This window comes from Metopolophium dirhodum, chromosome 4, assembly GCF_019925205.1.
Source record: "Metopolophium dirhodum isolate CAU chromosome 4, ASM1992520v1, whole genome shotgun sequence".
Lineage (NCBI taxonomy): Eukaryota > Metazoa > Arthropoda > Insecta > Hemiptera > Aphididae > Metopolophium > Metopolophium dirhodum.
In genome coordinates, this window is record NC_083563.1 from 3,400,759 (window position 1) to 3,418,409 (window position 17,651).

Below are 17,651 nucleotides of genomic sequence, written 5' to 3' on the forward strand. Positions count from 1 at the left end.
AGTCGCTCTACATCCACCCGAGTGTCTACTCTGTCCGTGCGTTCATCTCGTTTTAAAATAAAAATATTTTTTCGGTGTTTATTTAAAAATGTTTAAATGCGAGCAATGCCCTTTGGTATTCATGTACGAAACTAATTTGACGGTTCACCGAAAAACGCATATAAATTTTTTTAAATGCGATCAATGTACTTCGGAATTCACGGCGAAACGTAATTTAACTGCTCACCGCAAAACACATGGCGGTGTCCGTTTCCCGTGTACTAGATGTTCCATTACATTCAGTTACAAGACCAGCTTCAAAAAACATTTGAAAAATGTTCATGGTAAGTATTTCTGTTTTACACTTTAAATATTTATTTATATACATATTTTTTTACTAGGTGTTATAGAAGCCCCGATTCGGCAAAGAAATATTCGAATCATGCCGCAAACAACCACCCCCGATAATGTTCATGGTAAGTATTTCTGTCTTACACTTTAAATATTTATTTATATTATATTTTTTACTAGGTATCATGCAGCAAGGAAATATACAGATCGCACCCCAAATATTTGTTCCTGATATTCCAGCAGGTTCGTCATGTGTACGAGATATCGAGGTAAACGGTTCACCAGTGATACCAACCCTAAATGATGCCGCGACAGACTGTCCGGTGGAACCATCCGTCCGAAATGATAAACTATCAGCAGTACGAGATAGCGTATCACCAGTACGAGATAACATAATGTCAACAGTACGAGATAACGTGATGGATGAATTTTACAACAACGTGGATGACGATGGCGATTACGCTCAAGTTGCAGATATCATCGAAAACCTTGGATTCTGTAAAAAGGAAGGTTAGTAATTTAATTTTTATAAACGCGGTATAGACTAATAAGGTTTTTTTTTTTTTTTTTTTAAAAAAGATTCATACACCACTCTTGATAATGGAAAACGCGTTTCCAGTGCAAACACTAAATCTGCTGTCAGGGCAAAAAAATTACGCTTGAATCTCGTAAAGTCCCCCGGGTTTACACAAATCTCGACGTCATCAAACAACACAATCACTTGGTATTACGTAAAAAATACCGGCAATATTCAAAACTATATTTACTTCCTTGATTCTATTAAATCCGAACTAATCAATTTACTAAAATCAATTGCGAGTAAAAATCCGATCAAGTTTAATTTAAAGCTTGAGGCGACATATAATATACCAAATGTGGAATATTCATCGGAAAACCGTGCTTTCAAAACATCGGCTAAGGCGGTTTTCTGTGATACCGGAGTACAGGAAATTGTTGAAGAGGCATTCGCTAAATTAATGAAAGAGCAAGACGAGTATACAAGCAAGGGTAGTGGTTTCACATTACAATGTATAGACGGTTTAATGTTAGGTGTATATAAATATACACCTATAGGCGGCTCATCCTACATACAACTACCAGATGCGATAGAAAATAAAAAAGCCACGATTAACCCTCAAAACATAGACATGCAATGCTTCAAATGGGCAATCCTAGCAAAACATGTTACAGGAGAAAATAAATGTCGTATTGGTGATAATTATATAAAACACGAAAAAAAATATAATTTTACAAATATATCGTTCCCGACACCACTACATCAGGTTAAAATTTTTGAAAAAAATAACCCAAACGTGTCCGTAAATGTTTACGGTATCGATAAGAAATTTCAACCACCAAAATTTCCGGAATATAAAGTATTCCCTCTGAAAGTAGTACATGAAGAAAAACCCGACCATTTTGATCTACTTATAATATCAGACGGGGATAACAGTCACTATAGCTACATCTCTAATTTTTCACGGCTCATCAGATCACAAAAAACCAAACACGATGGACAAACAATATTTTGCAAACGGTGCTTCACAACATTCGACAAACAACAGTACAAATATAAATTAAACGGCGTGGCAGGACTAGAACAACATAAATTAATATGTGGGGAGCACAAACCCATACTACCTCAGATACCTGAACCTGGGTCAATACTCGAGTTTACTGCATGGGATAAAACACAACGTCATCCTATAGTAATTTATGCAGATTTCGAAGCAATTCTCAAGAAAACTGATGAGAAAATTGGAGAAAAAACAACAGCTTTTCAAGAACACGAACCCATGAGCTATGGGTATATGGTTAAAGCAAATGACGAAATACCGGTGGAACTGCTTGAAAAATTCGGAATTCCAACATCACCCGTAATCTACCGTGGAAATGAAAATAATAAGGACGTGGCGAAACATTTTGTAGATAGTATTGTGGACATAGCTAAAAAAATTGAAGAATTACTCAAAACAAACATTCCTATAATTTTCACGGGTGAACAACGAAAAACACACGAATTATGTAATAATTGTAATTTATGTAAGACCAAGTTTTCTCGTGAAAATCATAAAGTGGCAGATCACTGCCATTTATCGGGAAAATTTAGACAATCGTTATGCAATACGTGTAATCTTAAACTTCAAACACCAAACTTTGTACCGGTATTTTTTCATAATTTATCGAATTATGATTCACATTTCATTGTCACTCGTCTTGGATATGATACAAACTCCATCTCTGTAATACCAAACAGCGAAGAAAAGTTTATTACGTTTTCAAAATATATAAGCAATTCGTTCACATTAAGATTTATCGATACACTGAGATTTATGGCCTCCAGCTTATCAACACTTTCAAAAAATTTAATCACACCTGGATTTGAAAAGTTTAGAAACAGCGCAAAACACTTTTCCGCACAGGATTTACCACTAGTTACCCGTAAGGGTGTATACCCGTATGACTATACAGATGATTGGGATAAGCTCGAAGAAACCAGTTTACCGGCAGAAAAAGATTTTTACAGTTCATTGGAAGAATCACATATAAAACATGAGGATTTTAAACATGCAAATACAGTTTGGAACCATTTCAGCTGTCAAACACTCGGGGAATACTCTGATCTTTATTTAAAAATCGATGTGCTACTGTTGGCTGATGTGTTTGAAAATTTCCGAGACCTCTGTTTAACCACCTACCATCTGGATCCATCATTTTACTACACGGCACCAGGATTTAGTTTTGACTGTATGTTGAAATACACGGGTCAACAACTCGAATTACTTCATGATTATGACATGTTGTTAATGATTGAAAAAGGTAAAATGATTATTTATTTTTTTTAAAAAAATGTGAAATAATACTTGATTTTATTATAGGAATTCGTGGTGGGTTGACTCAGGCGAGCATGAGATATGCAAAGGCGAATAATGAAAAGACACCAGATTATGATCCAACAAAACCGAAATCATGGCTTGTTTATCAGGATTGTAAGAATAATTTTAATATTTTATTTTAATTTAATTTAATTTGTTATTTAAATTCCAGGTAACAATTTGTATGGTTACGCAATGTCACAATTCATGCCATACGGTGGATTTAAGTGGGTCGAACCCACACTAGATGGGTTAAATGCTTTAGACGATAGTTCACCAATCGGTCGGATGTATGAGGTTGACATATCATACCCAAAAGAACTTCATGACAAACATAATGACTTGCCATTCCTACCGAAAAATGATATTCCACCCGGTTCAAAAGTTAAAAAACTTATGGCAACACTCCATTCAAAGAAAAACTACGTGATTCATTATCGGAACCTACAGCAGGCCATTAAAAACGGACTAGTAGTGGAAAAAGTACCATATTTATTTTTTATTTTATTTATAAATTATAAATTATAAATTTATTTTAGGTTCACAGAGTTATACAGTTTAATCAGTCAGACTGGCTTAAGAAATATATAGAATTAAACACTGAGATGCGAAAAAAAGCTAAAAACGACTTCGAAAAGGACTTTTTCAAACTTTTAAACAACGCTGTTTTCGGTATATATATATAAATTTAATATATTTTTAATTATCTTACTAACATATCTAATTAAAGGGAAGACGATGGAGAATTTAAGACTTAGAATTAAAATGGAGCTTGTTTGTAGTGAAAAACGTCTGCAAAAACTTATAAACCTTACAACATTCAAACACTGCATTACATACAATGAAACTCTGAATGCCATATCATTAGAAAATAAAATTATCAAGTTTTGCAAGCCAATATATATAGGTAAATATATACAATTAATTTACTATTATCAACCATATTTTAATATTTTTTAATTTTCAATAGGTTTTGCAGTATTGGAAATTTCTAAGACCGTTATGTATGATTATCATTACAACGTTATGCAAGCTCATTATGGAAATAAAATTGAGCTCATGTATACTGATACAGGTAAATGTTTTCAAATTAAACTGATTTTCATATGTTAATTTATAATGTTATTTTAGATTCACTGGTATACTATATCCAGACCGATGATTTTTACAAAGACTTGGAAAATAATTCCAATTTACTCGATCGAATGGATACATCAGACTTACCACGAGACCATCCGTGTTACATTGCCGAACGAAAGAAAATTCCGGGTCTGTTTTCCGATGAGACTAATTCAGAGGTTATGACAGATTTTTGTGCACTACGTTCAAAGTCTTATGCATATAAGATCAATGGTAAGGAGAAGATCCGGGCGAAAGGAATCCGAGGACATGTAGTGAAAAACCACATGAACTTCGACGATCATTATCGCTGTCTGTTTGGGGATGCAACCTTGGATACGAAGACAGAAAATGTCTCTATCCGTTCATTCAAACATCAATTGAAGACCATTAAATCAAACAAAGTCACTTATAATAGTTTCGATGACAAGAGGATTATACTCGAGGATAGAATACATACCCTAGCTCACGGACACTACTCCACAGAGTGAGTTAAAAATAATTTTATTCTACTTATAATAATATTCTACTTATAATATTTATGAATTTTATAGGGAACCCGATACACTAGCTGAGCAAGATGAATAAATACAACTTCTAGAGCTGAATAGATAGTTTTTTATTCTAAAATAGATGTTGAATTGTAAAATACCTTTGTAGTTATTTCATTTTTGTAAAATATCTACAGGGATATTATTTTTTTTTTCTTGTAAAGTATCCCTCTAGATATTGTAGGTAGATATTAAGTTAGGATAAAGAAAGAACTCTTTAGTAATAAAAATAAATTTGATATTTATTTACAAAACATTTCAACAATTATTTACAAACCATCTTCTTAGACTAAATACTTTATAAAATGTACATTGTTTAGGGTTAATCCCCATATGAAAAATGCAACATGGCAAAGTTTCTTCATCACATATTTGATCTAATCGAGGGCATCCTATATCTTCAATGTTAATAATTACGACGTGTGGTATAAATTCTATAATAAGTTGTTTTTTCTGCTCCCCTTTTACGTAAATGTTTCTAAACTTTAAGGAATTCAATATTCTACTTAGTTCTTCATACTCGACATCACCATATTCTATTGATAGATTATGATAGTTACGTTCCAACCACTTATTAGTTGTTCGACTCTTATTGTCCTGCTTAGATTTAGAATTTTTAAAAATCCAATGTTGGCTTGCCCATGATTCTGTGTCTACAATAGACATTTCTTTAATCATGTATTTATTATCCATTCCAAGAACACATTGTATATCGATGATGGCTGAAGACATTATGGCTTGTCTTTATAATAAGTTTCTATAGTGTTAAGACGGCTCAGTATAGCTGGTATTATTTTTTTAATCTCGCCTATACTTTCTTTGATATATTGTGATGATACTTCGCCTCTTGTCATATGCTCTGTAATCTCTATGCACGTTAATTCTAACTTTTTTGTTTGTTCTTGTTGTATATTAACGGATTTTTGATTTTCTTCAAGTAAATGTTCGATTTTATCTAATTTAGACGAAAACGATTTGATTGTCTTTTCAAGATTTGTCACAAATTTATTTGTTTCACCAGCCTGAGAACTTCCGAACACGTCCATGCCTATAGCTCGACTGACACTATTTTCTAATGTCTATCGTATTTATCCAACTATTGTGTGAATTATCGAACCCTAACCATTTTACAAACATTTGGTTTCCCTTCTTACGAATAATTTTTTCGACTAAATAATCATTTGGGTAAATGGTTTTCTGAATTTCCTCAGAGTAGAAACAGCCTGCAATCGGTTTTCCAGTATAATCTTGTAGTTGATAAGTAGTAGGAAAAGTTTTATTTATTTTTATAATTTTAAATATTTCTGTGGACCAGCTCGGTAAATAACCTTTTGCAAATACCCCTTTATACGTGCTTATCCTTACATTATCACCGATGTTAAATTTAATCTTTACATTTTTAATTTGACGTTGCTTTAATTTCACTGAAGAAGGATTTGCATCAGCTTGTATAGGCGTCATACCTATTGTTCTATGTTTTGAATTGTTATATTCGTTAATCAGAGATTGTAAAATGGAAACCCATTCATGTGATCCTCGTGCAGTGAACTCTCTATACATTTTTCCTTTAATTGTCCTGTTCAGGCGTTCTGCTATGCACGCTTTCGTTGTACTATACGTTGAATATTTATGTATATTATGTTTCTTCATCAACGCGTCGAATGTCGTATTGTAAAATTCTTTTCCGTTATCGACTTGTAAAAGTTTTGGTGACCGATCAAGTAATATTGTAGCCATAGCGCTAGTAACCTCTTTCCCTGATTTACTCTTTAACGGTTTCGCCCAAGAAAGTTTTGTAAATGCATCAATTACAACCAGGAAATATTTGTAACCACCATTAATCTTTGAATAAGGAATCATTTCGACCAAGTCGGCCTGCCATAGATCGTTTTTTCCATACACATTAACTCTTCGCCTCGTATAATTTTTTCTGGCTGGTTTGTGTAGTTCGAAAGCGATGTCACGTTTAGACATTTGGAATTCGTTTTATCAAACCCGCTTCATACAATTCTTCATAAATTGAAAGTATTTCGTTGGAAAGCCCTGTATTACCAGCAGCTTGAGAAGCTAAAAGTAATCGTAAGCGATCGACTAGCTCATTAGGATCATTCCAGTACACTATACTTTTATTTTGTAGTTTCATAGATAACCCACTACCAGTTGGGAACAATGGTTTGATTATATCAGTGAATTTATTTCCACCTTTTTTAATTTTTTTCTCGTCTGATGTCAAATGTGCTGATGTCTGAATTAATATGCGCTTATACGCGTCTAGGTCGTCTGTGGTATAGATTTTCGGAGTTTTCGAGATTATTAAACTAACAAGCCCTTGTGTTAACGGGTATGATATATCTTCAATAATTAATGTATTTCCGTCAAGTTTAATTTCTTTTTTACCCAAATATGCGTCCCCGTTCGATCGTAATTTAGGACCGTACGTTTTGTCTATGCTGTATGAATCCAACAACTCGTTTATTTTAAAAACTCTAGAATTTTCTGTATTATTTTCTGTATTATTTTCTTCAATATTTCGAACACTTATGTCCCGAGGTTGTGATGTCGAATTATGAATATCGTTTAATGGTTCGATAATCGGCTTTAATGTTTCTGTTACTATTGAATGAATATCAGCTTTTCCGTGTTTTAATGCAGTGTACTTGCGTTTAATATTTTCTTTGGCTTTAATTAATTCACCGAGTACTTCGTCGTTAGGCGACATATTTACGAATGAAGTGTTTTTATAAAAAACACCAGTTTATATAACGACGAACGTATCGAATCCGTAACGATATCGTCCATTATCGCGTTCACAGTCTTTGTTTATGACGATAAACTCAAATCTCCCTTTACGCCAGCATGAAGTACAAAAGTCTTTAAACTCTGTATATGACATATCACCAGAGCAATGTTCCATGTAAACGTGCTTTAAATTTGTATCATCTTGATTAAATAGTACAATAAAATTAGCGTTGTCGCGCAAAAGTTGTTTAGGCACTTTTGAATAACTCTGAGCTAAATAGAAAACATCTATTAAATTATGTCGACCTCTGGAAAAGTAAGTTCTAGCAATCTTTTGGTTTTCAGTTATAATATCGTCGAAAATAAACACAGAGTTTGGTAAAGCTTTTTCAGGTTCAATAACTTGATCGTTTTCGTAGAACGTGAATAATTGTATTTCAGCAATGTCTGATAAAATATCACTCAATAATTTATATTTCGGTTGATCCAATGTTTTCGAATATATGTAAACGTTGTTAAATCGTACACCGTTTATATGTGTTAATAATGTGAATATTAAATTAGTTTTCCCACAACCCGAAGGACCTACGATAAGTGATCTTATCGTATTAGGTAGAAGCGTTCCATGTCTTTGTTTTTTATACGAAGTAGGTGGGTCCACATTTTCAACTGTGAGTTGTATATCTTGTTTAAGGAATTTCATTTTTTAAATAAATATCTATGTAACACAGTAAACTTGATCAGTACACGATGTCACTCGCTCGAAGGAGGTACAACAATAAAGGCGCTGGTCTTATCAACACGCTTATAAACAAATTACCATTAGAGCTTCACGTACCTGGTGAGATCATAATATGCGTATATTATATTAGTTATAATAATAATAATATTTCTCTCTAGGTTATCAATATTGTGGTCCTGGTACAAATTTAAAAAAACGTTTAGCTCGCGGAGATAAAGGAATAAACCCTTTAGACACTGCGTGTAGAGACCACGATATTGCATACGATCGTAGTAACTCTATCACAGATCGTAACCAGGCAGACTATATATTAGAGCAGCGAGCCTGGGATAGGTTCAAGTCTAAAGATTCTAGTTTAAAAGAAAAAGCTGTAGCTTGGGGCGTGACTACCGCCATGAAAGCAAAACGTAAAATCGGTGCTGGATGTGGGTTTAAAGCAGCCATCAGAGCAGCTAAAAACGTTATAAAGAAAAATGTTGGTGAAAAAAACCTTAAGAAATTAAGTAAAAAGTGTATAACCATCGCACGAAAAACATTCAAAAATAAAAAAACTAAAATTCCAAGGATTATAACAATTCCAAAAAAGGGTGGGGTGCTACCACTGATTCCAATTTTTGCTGGTTTATCAGCACTCGGAGCGTTGACTGGTGGTGTTGCCAACGTTGTGAAGATGGCTAGTGAATTTAAAAGAAATTCGAAATCTCATTTGGGCGGCGGATTATACGTCGCGCCGTATAAAGGCAACTCGTATAAAATCACACCATATAAAAGTGGTGGTGGTGGTTCAAAAACAAGAAAAACTAAAAAAAACTAATAACTACGTTACCCAGAAGAGCGCTGTATGATTTTGAACTTATAAAAATCGCTCGTTTGATTAAAATACCTCATTTCGTCGGCGTGTTTACTCGAGACAGGTTACCTGTTCGTCGTAAACGAATAGAATCAGCGATTGTTAACTTGGATACAGAAAACGGTACAGGTACTCACTGGGTAGCGTATAAGAAAATCGGAAAACAAGTACAATATTACGATAGTTTTGGAAATCTACCACCTCCATTAGAAGTACAAAAATATTTTCACGGATGCAATATCGATTTCAATTATAGCAGAGAACAGAAATATAATACTACAAACTGTGGACACTTGTGTTTAAAATTTTTATCATGTACACGATAACATTAAACGGGAACTCGAGCGAATTGTCATGTGACATTTTTCCACCGTTGGAAGTAGAAAGCACAGCACAAATATGCCTTTTGAGCTTACAAACAAATAATTCGATACCTAACATTGAGCCTGGATGCAATACTATCGGTTTCCGAAATTTCATCGGACAGAACGAAAACATAGTTATTCCTACGGGGACGTATGAGTTGGACCAATTGGAGAGTATTATACAAAAAATGTTACCAGACTCTGTCCCCTGGTTTGAATTAAAAGCAAACAGTAGAACATTAAAGTGTATTATGTCGTGTAGTCACGATGTAGACCTCTCAGTTGAAAATAGTGTAGCCAAATTATTAGGATTTAAAAAGGGTGTATACACCACTGGATCTAGTTACGAATCGGAAAATATAGTTAATATTATGAAAATAAACTGTATAAAAGTAGAGTGTAACTTGATTACCGGTTCATTCTGTGATGGAACACCGAGCCAGACTATACATGAGCTGTATCCATCTGTACCTGCAGGGTATAAAATCGTTGAAATACCTAGACATCTAGTTTTTTATGCGCTCAACACGAGATCAGTATCTAGAGTGAATATCGTGCTAAAAGACCAGAACGAATGTTTAATTAATCTGCGTGGTGAGCCGATAACAGTTCGTTTACAAATAGTGCGCGGATATGGCGCTCAAGTTTAATATAAAAACCGGTACAATCAAAAAACCTGTCAGTTTACCGTCTGCCGTCAAGAAGTCGACATCTATATCGAAATCGAAAAAAACTATTTCCAAACCGAAAAATACCAAGCTCACGAAAAATAATTTAAATTTTCTCCGTTCGTTGCAAGTTTAATCATGGATGACTCGTATTTAGACGTTACGGCCGACTATGTCGACGAGTGTAAAATAACACAAATGGATTATCATTCGTTCACCCCGTACTCAAACATGTCTTTATCAAATAACGATGAAATCAGGATAAGTATTTTAAATATGGATTCATACACTTTACCGTGTGAAAGTTATATTTACATCGAGGGGAAAGTAAATAAACCTACCGATGCTGCTGGAGATGTTCGTTTTTCGAATAATGGATTAGCATTTTTATTCTCTGAAATGCGATATGAAATAAACGGAATAGAAATACAAAAATTAAAAACACCGGGAGTTTCGTCTTGTTTGAAAGCCTACTGTTCGTATACTCCAAACGATTTAAATACGTTGGAGAACGCCGCCTGGGATTCAGCGATGGATAGTGAAGATAATAAAAACTTTATGAGTAACAATGTATTTGCCGGGTGTATCCCTCTAAAACATTTATTCGGATTTTGCGAAGACTATAAAAAAATATTACTCAATTGTAATCAACAACTGATTTTAAATCGTGCATCTACCGACCTGGATGCGATACATGTTGTTGGGGAGGGCGCAACTGCATCCGTTGAAAAAAATAAAAAAATTACGATTGAACTTACTAAGGTGACTTGGAAGATGCCTATTATCAGAGTTAGTGATAGAGAAAAATTAAGGCTGATAAAAGTAATAGATTCACATAGAACACTATCGTGTGCGTTCAGAACTTGGGACCTGTGTGAATATCCGATACTTCCTAGAAATACTTCTCATTCGTGGACGGTAAAGTCCAGCAGCTTGCTAGAAAAACCGAGATTTATACTGTTTGGATTACAAACAAATCGAAAAAAAAATATTGAAATCGATGCTGGACGATTCGATCACTGTCAACTAAAAAACCTTAAGGTTCACTTAAATTCTCAAGTGTATCCATATGAAGACTTTCGCGCTGATTTTAAAAATAATACAACTAGTATTTTGTATAAGGCCTATACAGATTTTCAAAAATCGTATTATGAGAGAGACTATTGCGAACCATTATTATCAAAACATATTTATCAAAACTATGTTCCGATCATCGTTGTCGATTTATCACGTCAAAACGACAATGTAAAGTCGTCGACCGTAGATCTACGTATTGAATTTGAAACGGATACAGTTATACCAGAAAAGACTGCAGCATATTGCTTAATATTACATGACCAGATTATAACTTATAACCCGTTTAGTGGTGATGTTAGAAAATTATAAAAATGTACATTATTTTTTTTTTTTTTCAAATATATATGAATGTATTATATATATGAATGTATTATATATATAATAAAACCTTATGACTAATAAATAAAAAGACTTGTTTTTTAAATATCACGGTTGTTTTTTTTATTTTACACAAAAATTACAATAGTACAAATAAAATTAGTTATATATATACTGTGGTCCAAATGGTCCATCGTTTTCGGTGAAGCTCTCCTGTGTGGGTAGAGAATACTGCATGTTTTCGACGGGGCTCTCCTGTGTGGGTAGAGAATACTCCATGTTTTCGACGTGGCTCTCTTGTGTCGGTGGAGATAAGGGCGAGATTAATGGCAGATTTTCCTAAAAATATTTAAAATTAAAATATGTTTTGTGGGTTAAATTTAAAAACTGTTTATTACCTGTCCATATAAACTGTTAAACGATGGCGGAGAATAAACTAATGAACACTGACCATTGTATCCCTGTAAAAATTAAATTTATTAACATAACATAATAATGATAATATAATATATTCGTACCTCATCTTTTTCCAATTTTTCCATCCATTTTTGAACGATACAATCAGTTGCATATAATTTTAACTGACTTGTGAAAATGTAGTCGTTCTCACCAATAACGTGTATTGAAATGAAATCATTATTGACGTTTCTCACACGGTTTCTCATTATTTCGAGTGTCGAGTGTTTTAACATCGAGTTTGTTTTTAAGAATGAGGCGATTAGATCAATTTGATGTATTACAATTGGTTTAATTATAATAGATTTTCTATCGATGATCTCAGAAATGGTAGATTCTAAATCTTGCAAGAGTAATAGGTCGGTACGATTTAACAAAACACGACAACCGTCTTGAATTTTTGATTCTATAACGAGTGTATTCTCCGATTGATACACCATACTAGATAATGAAATTGAGTCTGTCTCCAAAAATAATTTTCGTTTATATTTTTCTGGTTGATCGAGTATGAACGATAGAATGTTTCCCATAAGTCTGAATATTCGATTTAGAAAGTCGACAGGAATATTTACATAACGTGAAGCTGTTATAATATGTATCCTGGTATTGAATTCATCGGTAGGGTCTAGTCCAATGTTTAAAAACTTACGGGCCGCGAAATCGATAGTTAAATTACTGCAATCGATGAGATTAGCTGGCGGTGATGGTGGAGTATATTTAAAAGGCTTCTTCTTCCAAATATTAGCCATATTTGCGACTGGTCCAGCCATATTTATTTTAAACACCGAAAAATTATTTTATTTTAAACGCCGAAAAATTATTTTATTTTAAACACCGAAAAAATATTTTAAACACCAAAAAATTATTTTATTTTAAACACCGAAAAAATATTTTTATTTTAAAACGAGATGAACGCACGGACAGAGTAGACACTCGGGTGGATGTAGAGCGACTGATATTATTTTATGGTATTTAACGTATACATTGAATATCATTTGGAGGGAGGAACATCTACATGTCCCTGCAGGGATGTTGCATGCAGCTACATGTCCGTTAACGCTTACAATTGATTGACTATAGGAGGGTTAGTTGCCATATGTTCGTTAAGGCTGTCGACGTTTACAAACAGATATGTATATATTTTAATAATTTTGGGAATATAATATTTAAAGTGGAGAACAATATTACATATATATTAAAATAATGCGATAACGCAGCTATACATTCGTTGGCGGTATATTATTACAAGTTAAGGGTATATGTGATAACGTAGATATGATATACACTCGTTCGCGGTATATTTTATTACAAAATAAGGGTATATGTGATAACGTAGATATGATATACACTCGTTCACGGTATATTATTACAAGTTCGATAGGGGAAGAAGTAATGTGATAACGTATATATGATAACGCAGATATAAGTCATGCACGTTGACGGTATATTATTATTACAAAATAAGGGTATATGTGATAACGTAGATATGATATACACTCGTTCGCGGTATATTATTACAAGTTCGATAGGGGAAGAAGTAATGTGATAACGTAGATATGATATACACTCGTTCGCGGTATATTATTACAAGTTCGATAGGGGAAGAAGTAATGTGATAACGTAGATATGATAACTGATATACACTCGTTGGCGGTATATTATTATTACAAAATAAGGGTATATGTGATAACGTAGATATGATATACACTCGTTCACGGTATATTATTACAAGTTCGATAGGGGAAGAAGTAATGTGATAACGTATATATGATAACGCAGATGTGATAACGTAGATATAAGTCATGCACGTTGGCGGTATATTTTATTACAAGTTAAGGGTATATGTGATAACGTAGATATGATATACACTCGTTCACGGTATATTATTACAAGTCCGATAGGGGAAGAAGTAATGTGATAACGTAGATATGATAACGCAGATATGATAACGCAGATATGATAACGCAGATATAAGTCATGCACGTTGGTGGTATATTATTACAAGTTCGATAGGGGAAGAAGTAATGTGATAACGTAGATATGATAACGCAGATGTGATAACGCAGATATAAGTCATGCACGTTGGTGGTATATTTTATTACAAGTTAAATAAGGCTAGTTATTAATGATAAGTATATGTAACGGGGTGGCGCAGTGGTACGGTAATCGCTCATCAACCAACGGGTCCGGGTTCGAATCCCAGTCCGGGAAAAAAAATTTTTAAATTATTTTCCCCGGGCGGCGGCCATATGGGAAGGGGTAGCGGCGAGGGGCGGGGGGTATCTCGCGCACGTGCGCGACCGGTGGTGGAATCAGCCGTCGGCGGAGGGTTCAGCAAGGCGGAGGGTTCAGCAGAGGGTCTGGAACCGGGTGTCAGGGTTCAGCAAGGCGGTATAGGGAAACGCCTGCAGGTTCAGGTTTTGGAACTGTCTTTTTTATCCTACTTACACTCCACAGAGCCCACCCAAGTGTTATTTTGAAAATTAAAGGTTGAATTATGGCATAAAAATTAATATGAATGGTGTACAAATAAATAGTATATCGACAATTTGATTTTTAGTCATGTGCAGGCTTTGGTTACATAATTTAGCCAGCCTACCCCTCCTATTTTTGTTATAATTCGATTTCAAGTGACATACGAATGCCATACTTACTATAGTTTACATATTAGAAACTACCAAATTTCGATATGGGATGGGCTAGTGTGACGTACGTAATACATGGGTAATATAATACTCGTATATGTAAAAGTAAACCTGTGTTTTGAGATGACAAACAAATTTCGCTTTTTGTTTTCATAATTCCCGTTCATATAGGTAGGGAAAAACTTGACTCATAAATTATGTTGAGTAGGTATATTATTATAGTAGTATATTTAAGCAGCAATATAGAACACCAACAGGCAACAATAATAGTTTAACAGCACTTTAATATGAACACTATAATAATATAGTATAAAACATGGGTTGTGTAATCACAATTCTAAGTTGACGAATATACCTACTTAATAAATTCGACAATTAAGAAGTAAATATACCTAATCTGTGTGTCCATTTTTTTTTTATCAAAACCTTTTCACGAGTCCATTGAGTTAATTAGGGACAATATGATAATCCTGCCAAATATTATAAAATATCTAAAATTCATTATTGTATACTTCGATCTTTTTCCACAAAATTATGTGCAAAAATGAACCATATCTTCCATTAATCTTGGAATCTAAATTAATATTAAAAATATTCATCCCAACGTACCTAATCATACCACATTGTACACGTACCTATATATTATTATATACCATTATATTGATTCCAGCATTTACATTTTATTATTTAAGTTAAATGAGAAATTAAAGTGATAAATATATTGATTTTACAATACATTATGTGTTTTTTCTAAAAATGATTATTTTCTGTCTGTCATCAGCATTTGGAGTAATAAAAATGATTTTTAAACTTTAAGGGTGGTTTCAACTTTCAAGTAGCATAATATTATTATATCTAGTTGGTACTATTAACAATAATAAAAATTCACAGTTCTTTTAAAATTCACCTAAAAGATAAACACCAAAAAAAAGTTGAATAAGCGGATATTTTTAAAACATGACTCTAGAGTAATAAATATTACATTAGCATTTGCTAGACATAATATAATTTTAAAAGTAGTTCGGCTCTTTTTGTGAAATTTAAATATATTTTATATCTTCATCTATTGTAGTTTTTTTTTTTTTGTATAATAGCAATTTTGTTTTTGATTAAAAGCTTGAAAATGTTATAAATCATCAACATTGCTAAAATTTGAAAATTATATTGTGGATGGAAAATAAAAATGCCTATAATATACAAAGCCACATACATTTTTACGAGTGATTGGAATTTTGACAACATTTGATGTTCAAATGTGTGATAACGGTTTATCGACAACGATTTTTGTTGTCTTGTGATTATCATTCAAACAACGTTAATATTAAAAACTTTAAGCTATTTATAGTCAGTATATTCATAATTCTCGGACTGCGCTAATTATTTAGTTTTTTTTATAAAACGTTTTAAACAAAAAACTGTGAAGTTTAATTCGAATCTCCGGTCTCTGTTAAATACTGTGTTTGTGTGTTTGGCTTTTAGCATACAGGCACATAGTCGATAAAGACAAAGCGTGAGTGCGAGTGAATGAGAGAGTAAGCGAGAAAAAATAGGGGGTTAACAAAACGAATGAGCCCACCGTGCTTATGTGACGGAACGGGTGTATGCCGACGATCTGGGACGAGCTTTAACCCTTTGTCGTTCGTAAGATGATAATAATATAATAAGTGTCAATCGACGAGAGTGCTACGATACTATAACACTTTACCGTAAATACTGCGTGGAATGGAGTGCGAAAGTATAGAGCACACAACCACTTCTGGGCGGACGGCAGTGGCTGTACGGTGCGTACTATATTATCGTATGAAGTACTTACTATACACGCTCTTCTTTTCGCTCGTCACCGCCCTCTACAACCGCATAATAATATATTGTCCAACACTTGTATGCATGTGTATTATATTTCACTGACGAGTATGACCTCACACCCCACGAGAGCACGCCACGATTTCTGCGTTATTTAGCAGCCCGCAAATTAATACAATATAATATTACAATATAATTTTATTATTGTCGCCATATATTTTATTGTACGACGACTTATACAATACGACGACGGTAATAATGAAATACAATAATCGTATAAATACCCATATTACTTGATATAATCATGTATCGGGCACTGTGTAAGTGTAATATGCTCACGCTAGTGCACCCGTCGGCTGTCGAGTATCGTAGCACTTCAGGGGATTATTTTATTATTTTCGACGCAGTACAAAACCACTTGATGACGTATTTTGTGCGTCGATAATACGGTGTATATAGGTAGGTACGTATGGCGTGAGATAATAATATATGTCCGTTCCTTTTCCGGTCGCCGCCGTGTCTACGTCCGGGACGTTGAAAACGGTTACCGGTAAACATATCCCAAGGGAATAAAATGTCCGGAGCGTAAAATGTACAACTCGATGTAAAAGTATCTGGAAAAAGTATCTAAAGACTAAACTCACAAAAAAAAAATGATACATCCGGGGGATAAAATATTGAAGGGGAGTGATGGTGTGGCACCCCCCCCCCCCCCCATATTACCTTTGCTCACAGAATAAGTACCATTGTTACGATGGATGCCACAATAATTGCCAAAGTAACGGGCGATGACCGTAAAAATATATAAATTAATCAGAGCACAGAGTACCTATAGAATTGCCGCCTGATGAATATTTTGAGCAAAAAAAATCATAAACGACTTTAATCGGCGATCAATTATTCCCTCGTGCACATCTTTATAGATTATTGGTGTTGGTCAAAGGTCAAACACTCAGTTGTTCGATGAAAATACTTCTATACATTACGCAACAAAATTAACAAATACGAAACCTAAATAAAATTAAAAAAATTTGTATAAATATAAATAATTTATTATAATAATAAAATATTTTTTGTTATTTTTTTTTATAACTTATATTAAAAATATTAAT

The 17,651-nt window shown here is 33.7% G+C and overlaps 3 protein-coding genes across 4 annotated transcripts in view; 2 read left to right on the plus strand and 1 right to left on the minus strand.

Annotated features, from left to right (window-relative positions):
- Nucleotides 1-17,651, plus strand: part of LOC132943030 (frequenin-2) — a 163,761-nt gene that overhangs the window by 51,452 nt on the left and 94,658 nt on the right. The gene's annotated exons all lie outside the window — the stretch shown is intronic.
- Nucleotides 255-5,068, plus strand: LOC132943807 (uncharacterized). 2 transcript variants are annotated; one of them, XM_061012916.1, is made up of 10 exons: nucleotides 255-455; nucleotides 511-840; nucleotides 910-3,150; nucleotides 3,210-3,320; nucleotides 3,379-3,689; nucleotides 3,746-3,878; nucleotides 3,937-4,113; nucleotides 4,177-4,281; nucleotides 4,338-4,812; nucleotides 4,880-5,068. In XM_061012916.1, the coding sequence occupies exons 1-10, from the start codon at nucleotides 422-424 to the stop codon at nucleotides 4,911-4,913; spliced, it is 3,951 nt and encodes a 1,316-aa protein (XP_060868899.1). In that variant the 5' UTR covers nucleotides 255-421; the 3' UTR covers nucleotides 4,914-5,068. The 2 variants fall into 2 exon arrangements, with proteins under 2 accessions (XP_060868899.1, XP_060868898.1); XM_061012915.1 differs by having other exon boundaries at nucleotides 407-840.
- LOC132943801 (uncharacterized) lies at nucleotides 11,757-13,304 on the minus strand. The gene is made up of 3 exons (XM_061012906.1): nucleotides 12,154-13,304; nucleotides 12,034-12,096; nucleotides 11,757-11,974 (listed from the first exon to the last, which is right to left on the minus strand). The coding sequence occupies exons 1-3, from the start codon at nucleotides 12,859-12,861 to the stop codon at nucleotides 11,795-11,797; spliced, it is 951 nt and encodes a 316-aa protein (XP_060868889.1). The 5' UTR covers nucleotides 12,862-13,304; the 3' UTR covers nucleotides 11,757-11,794.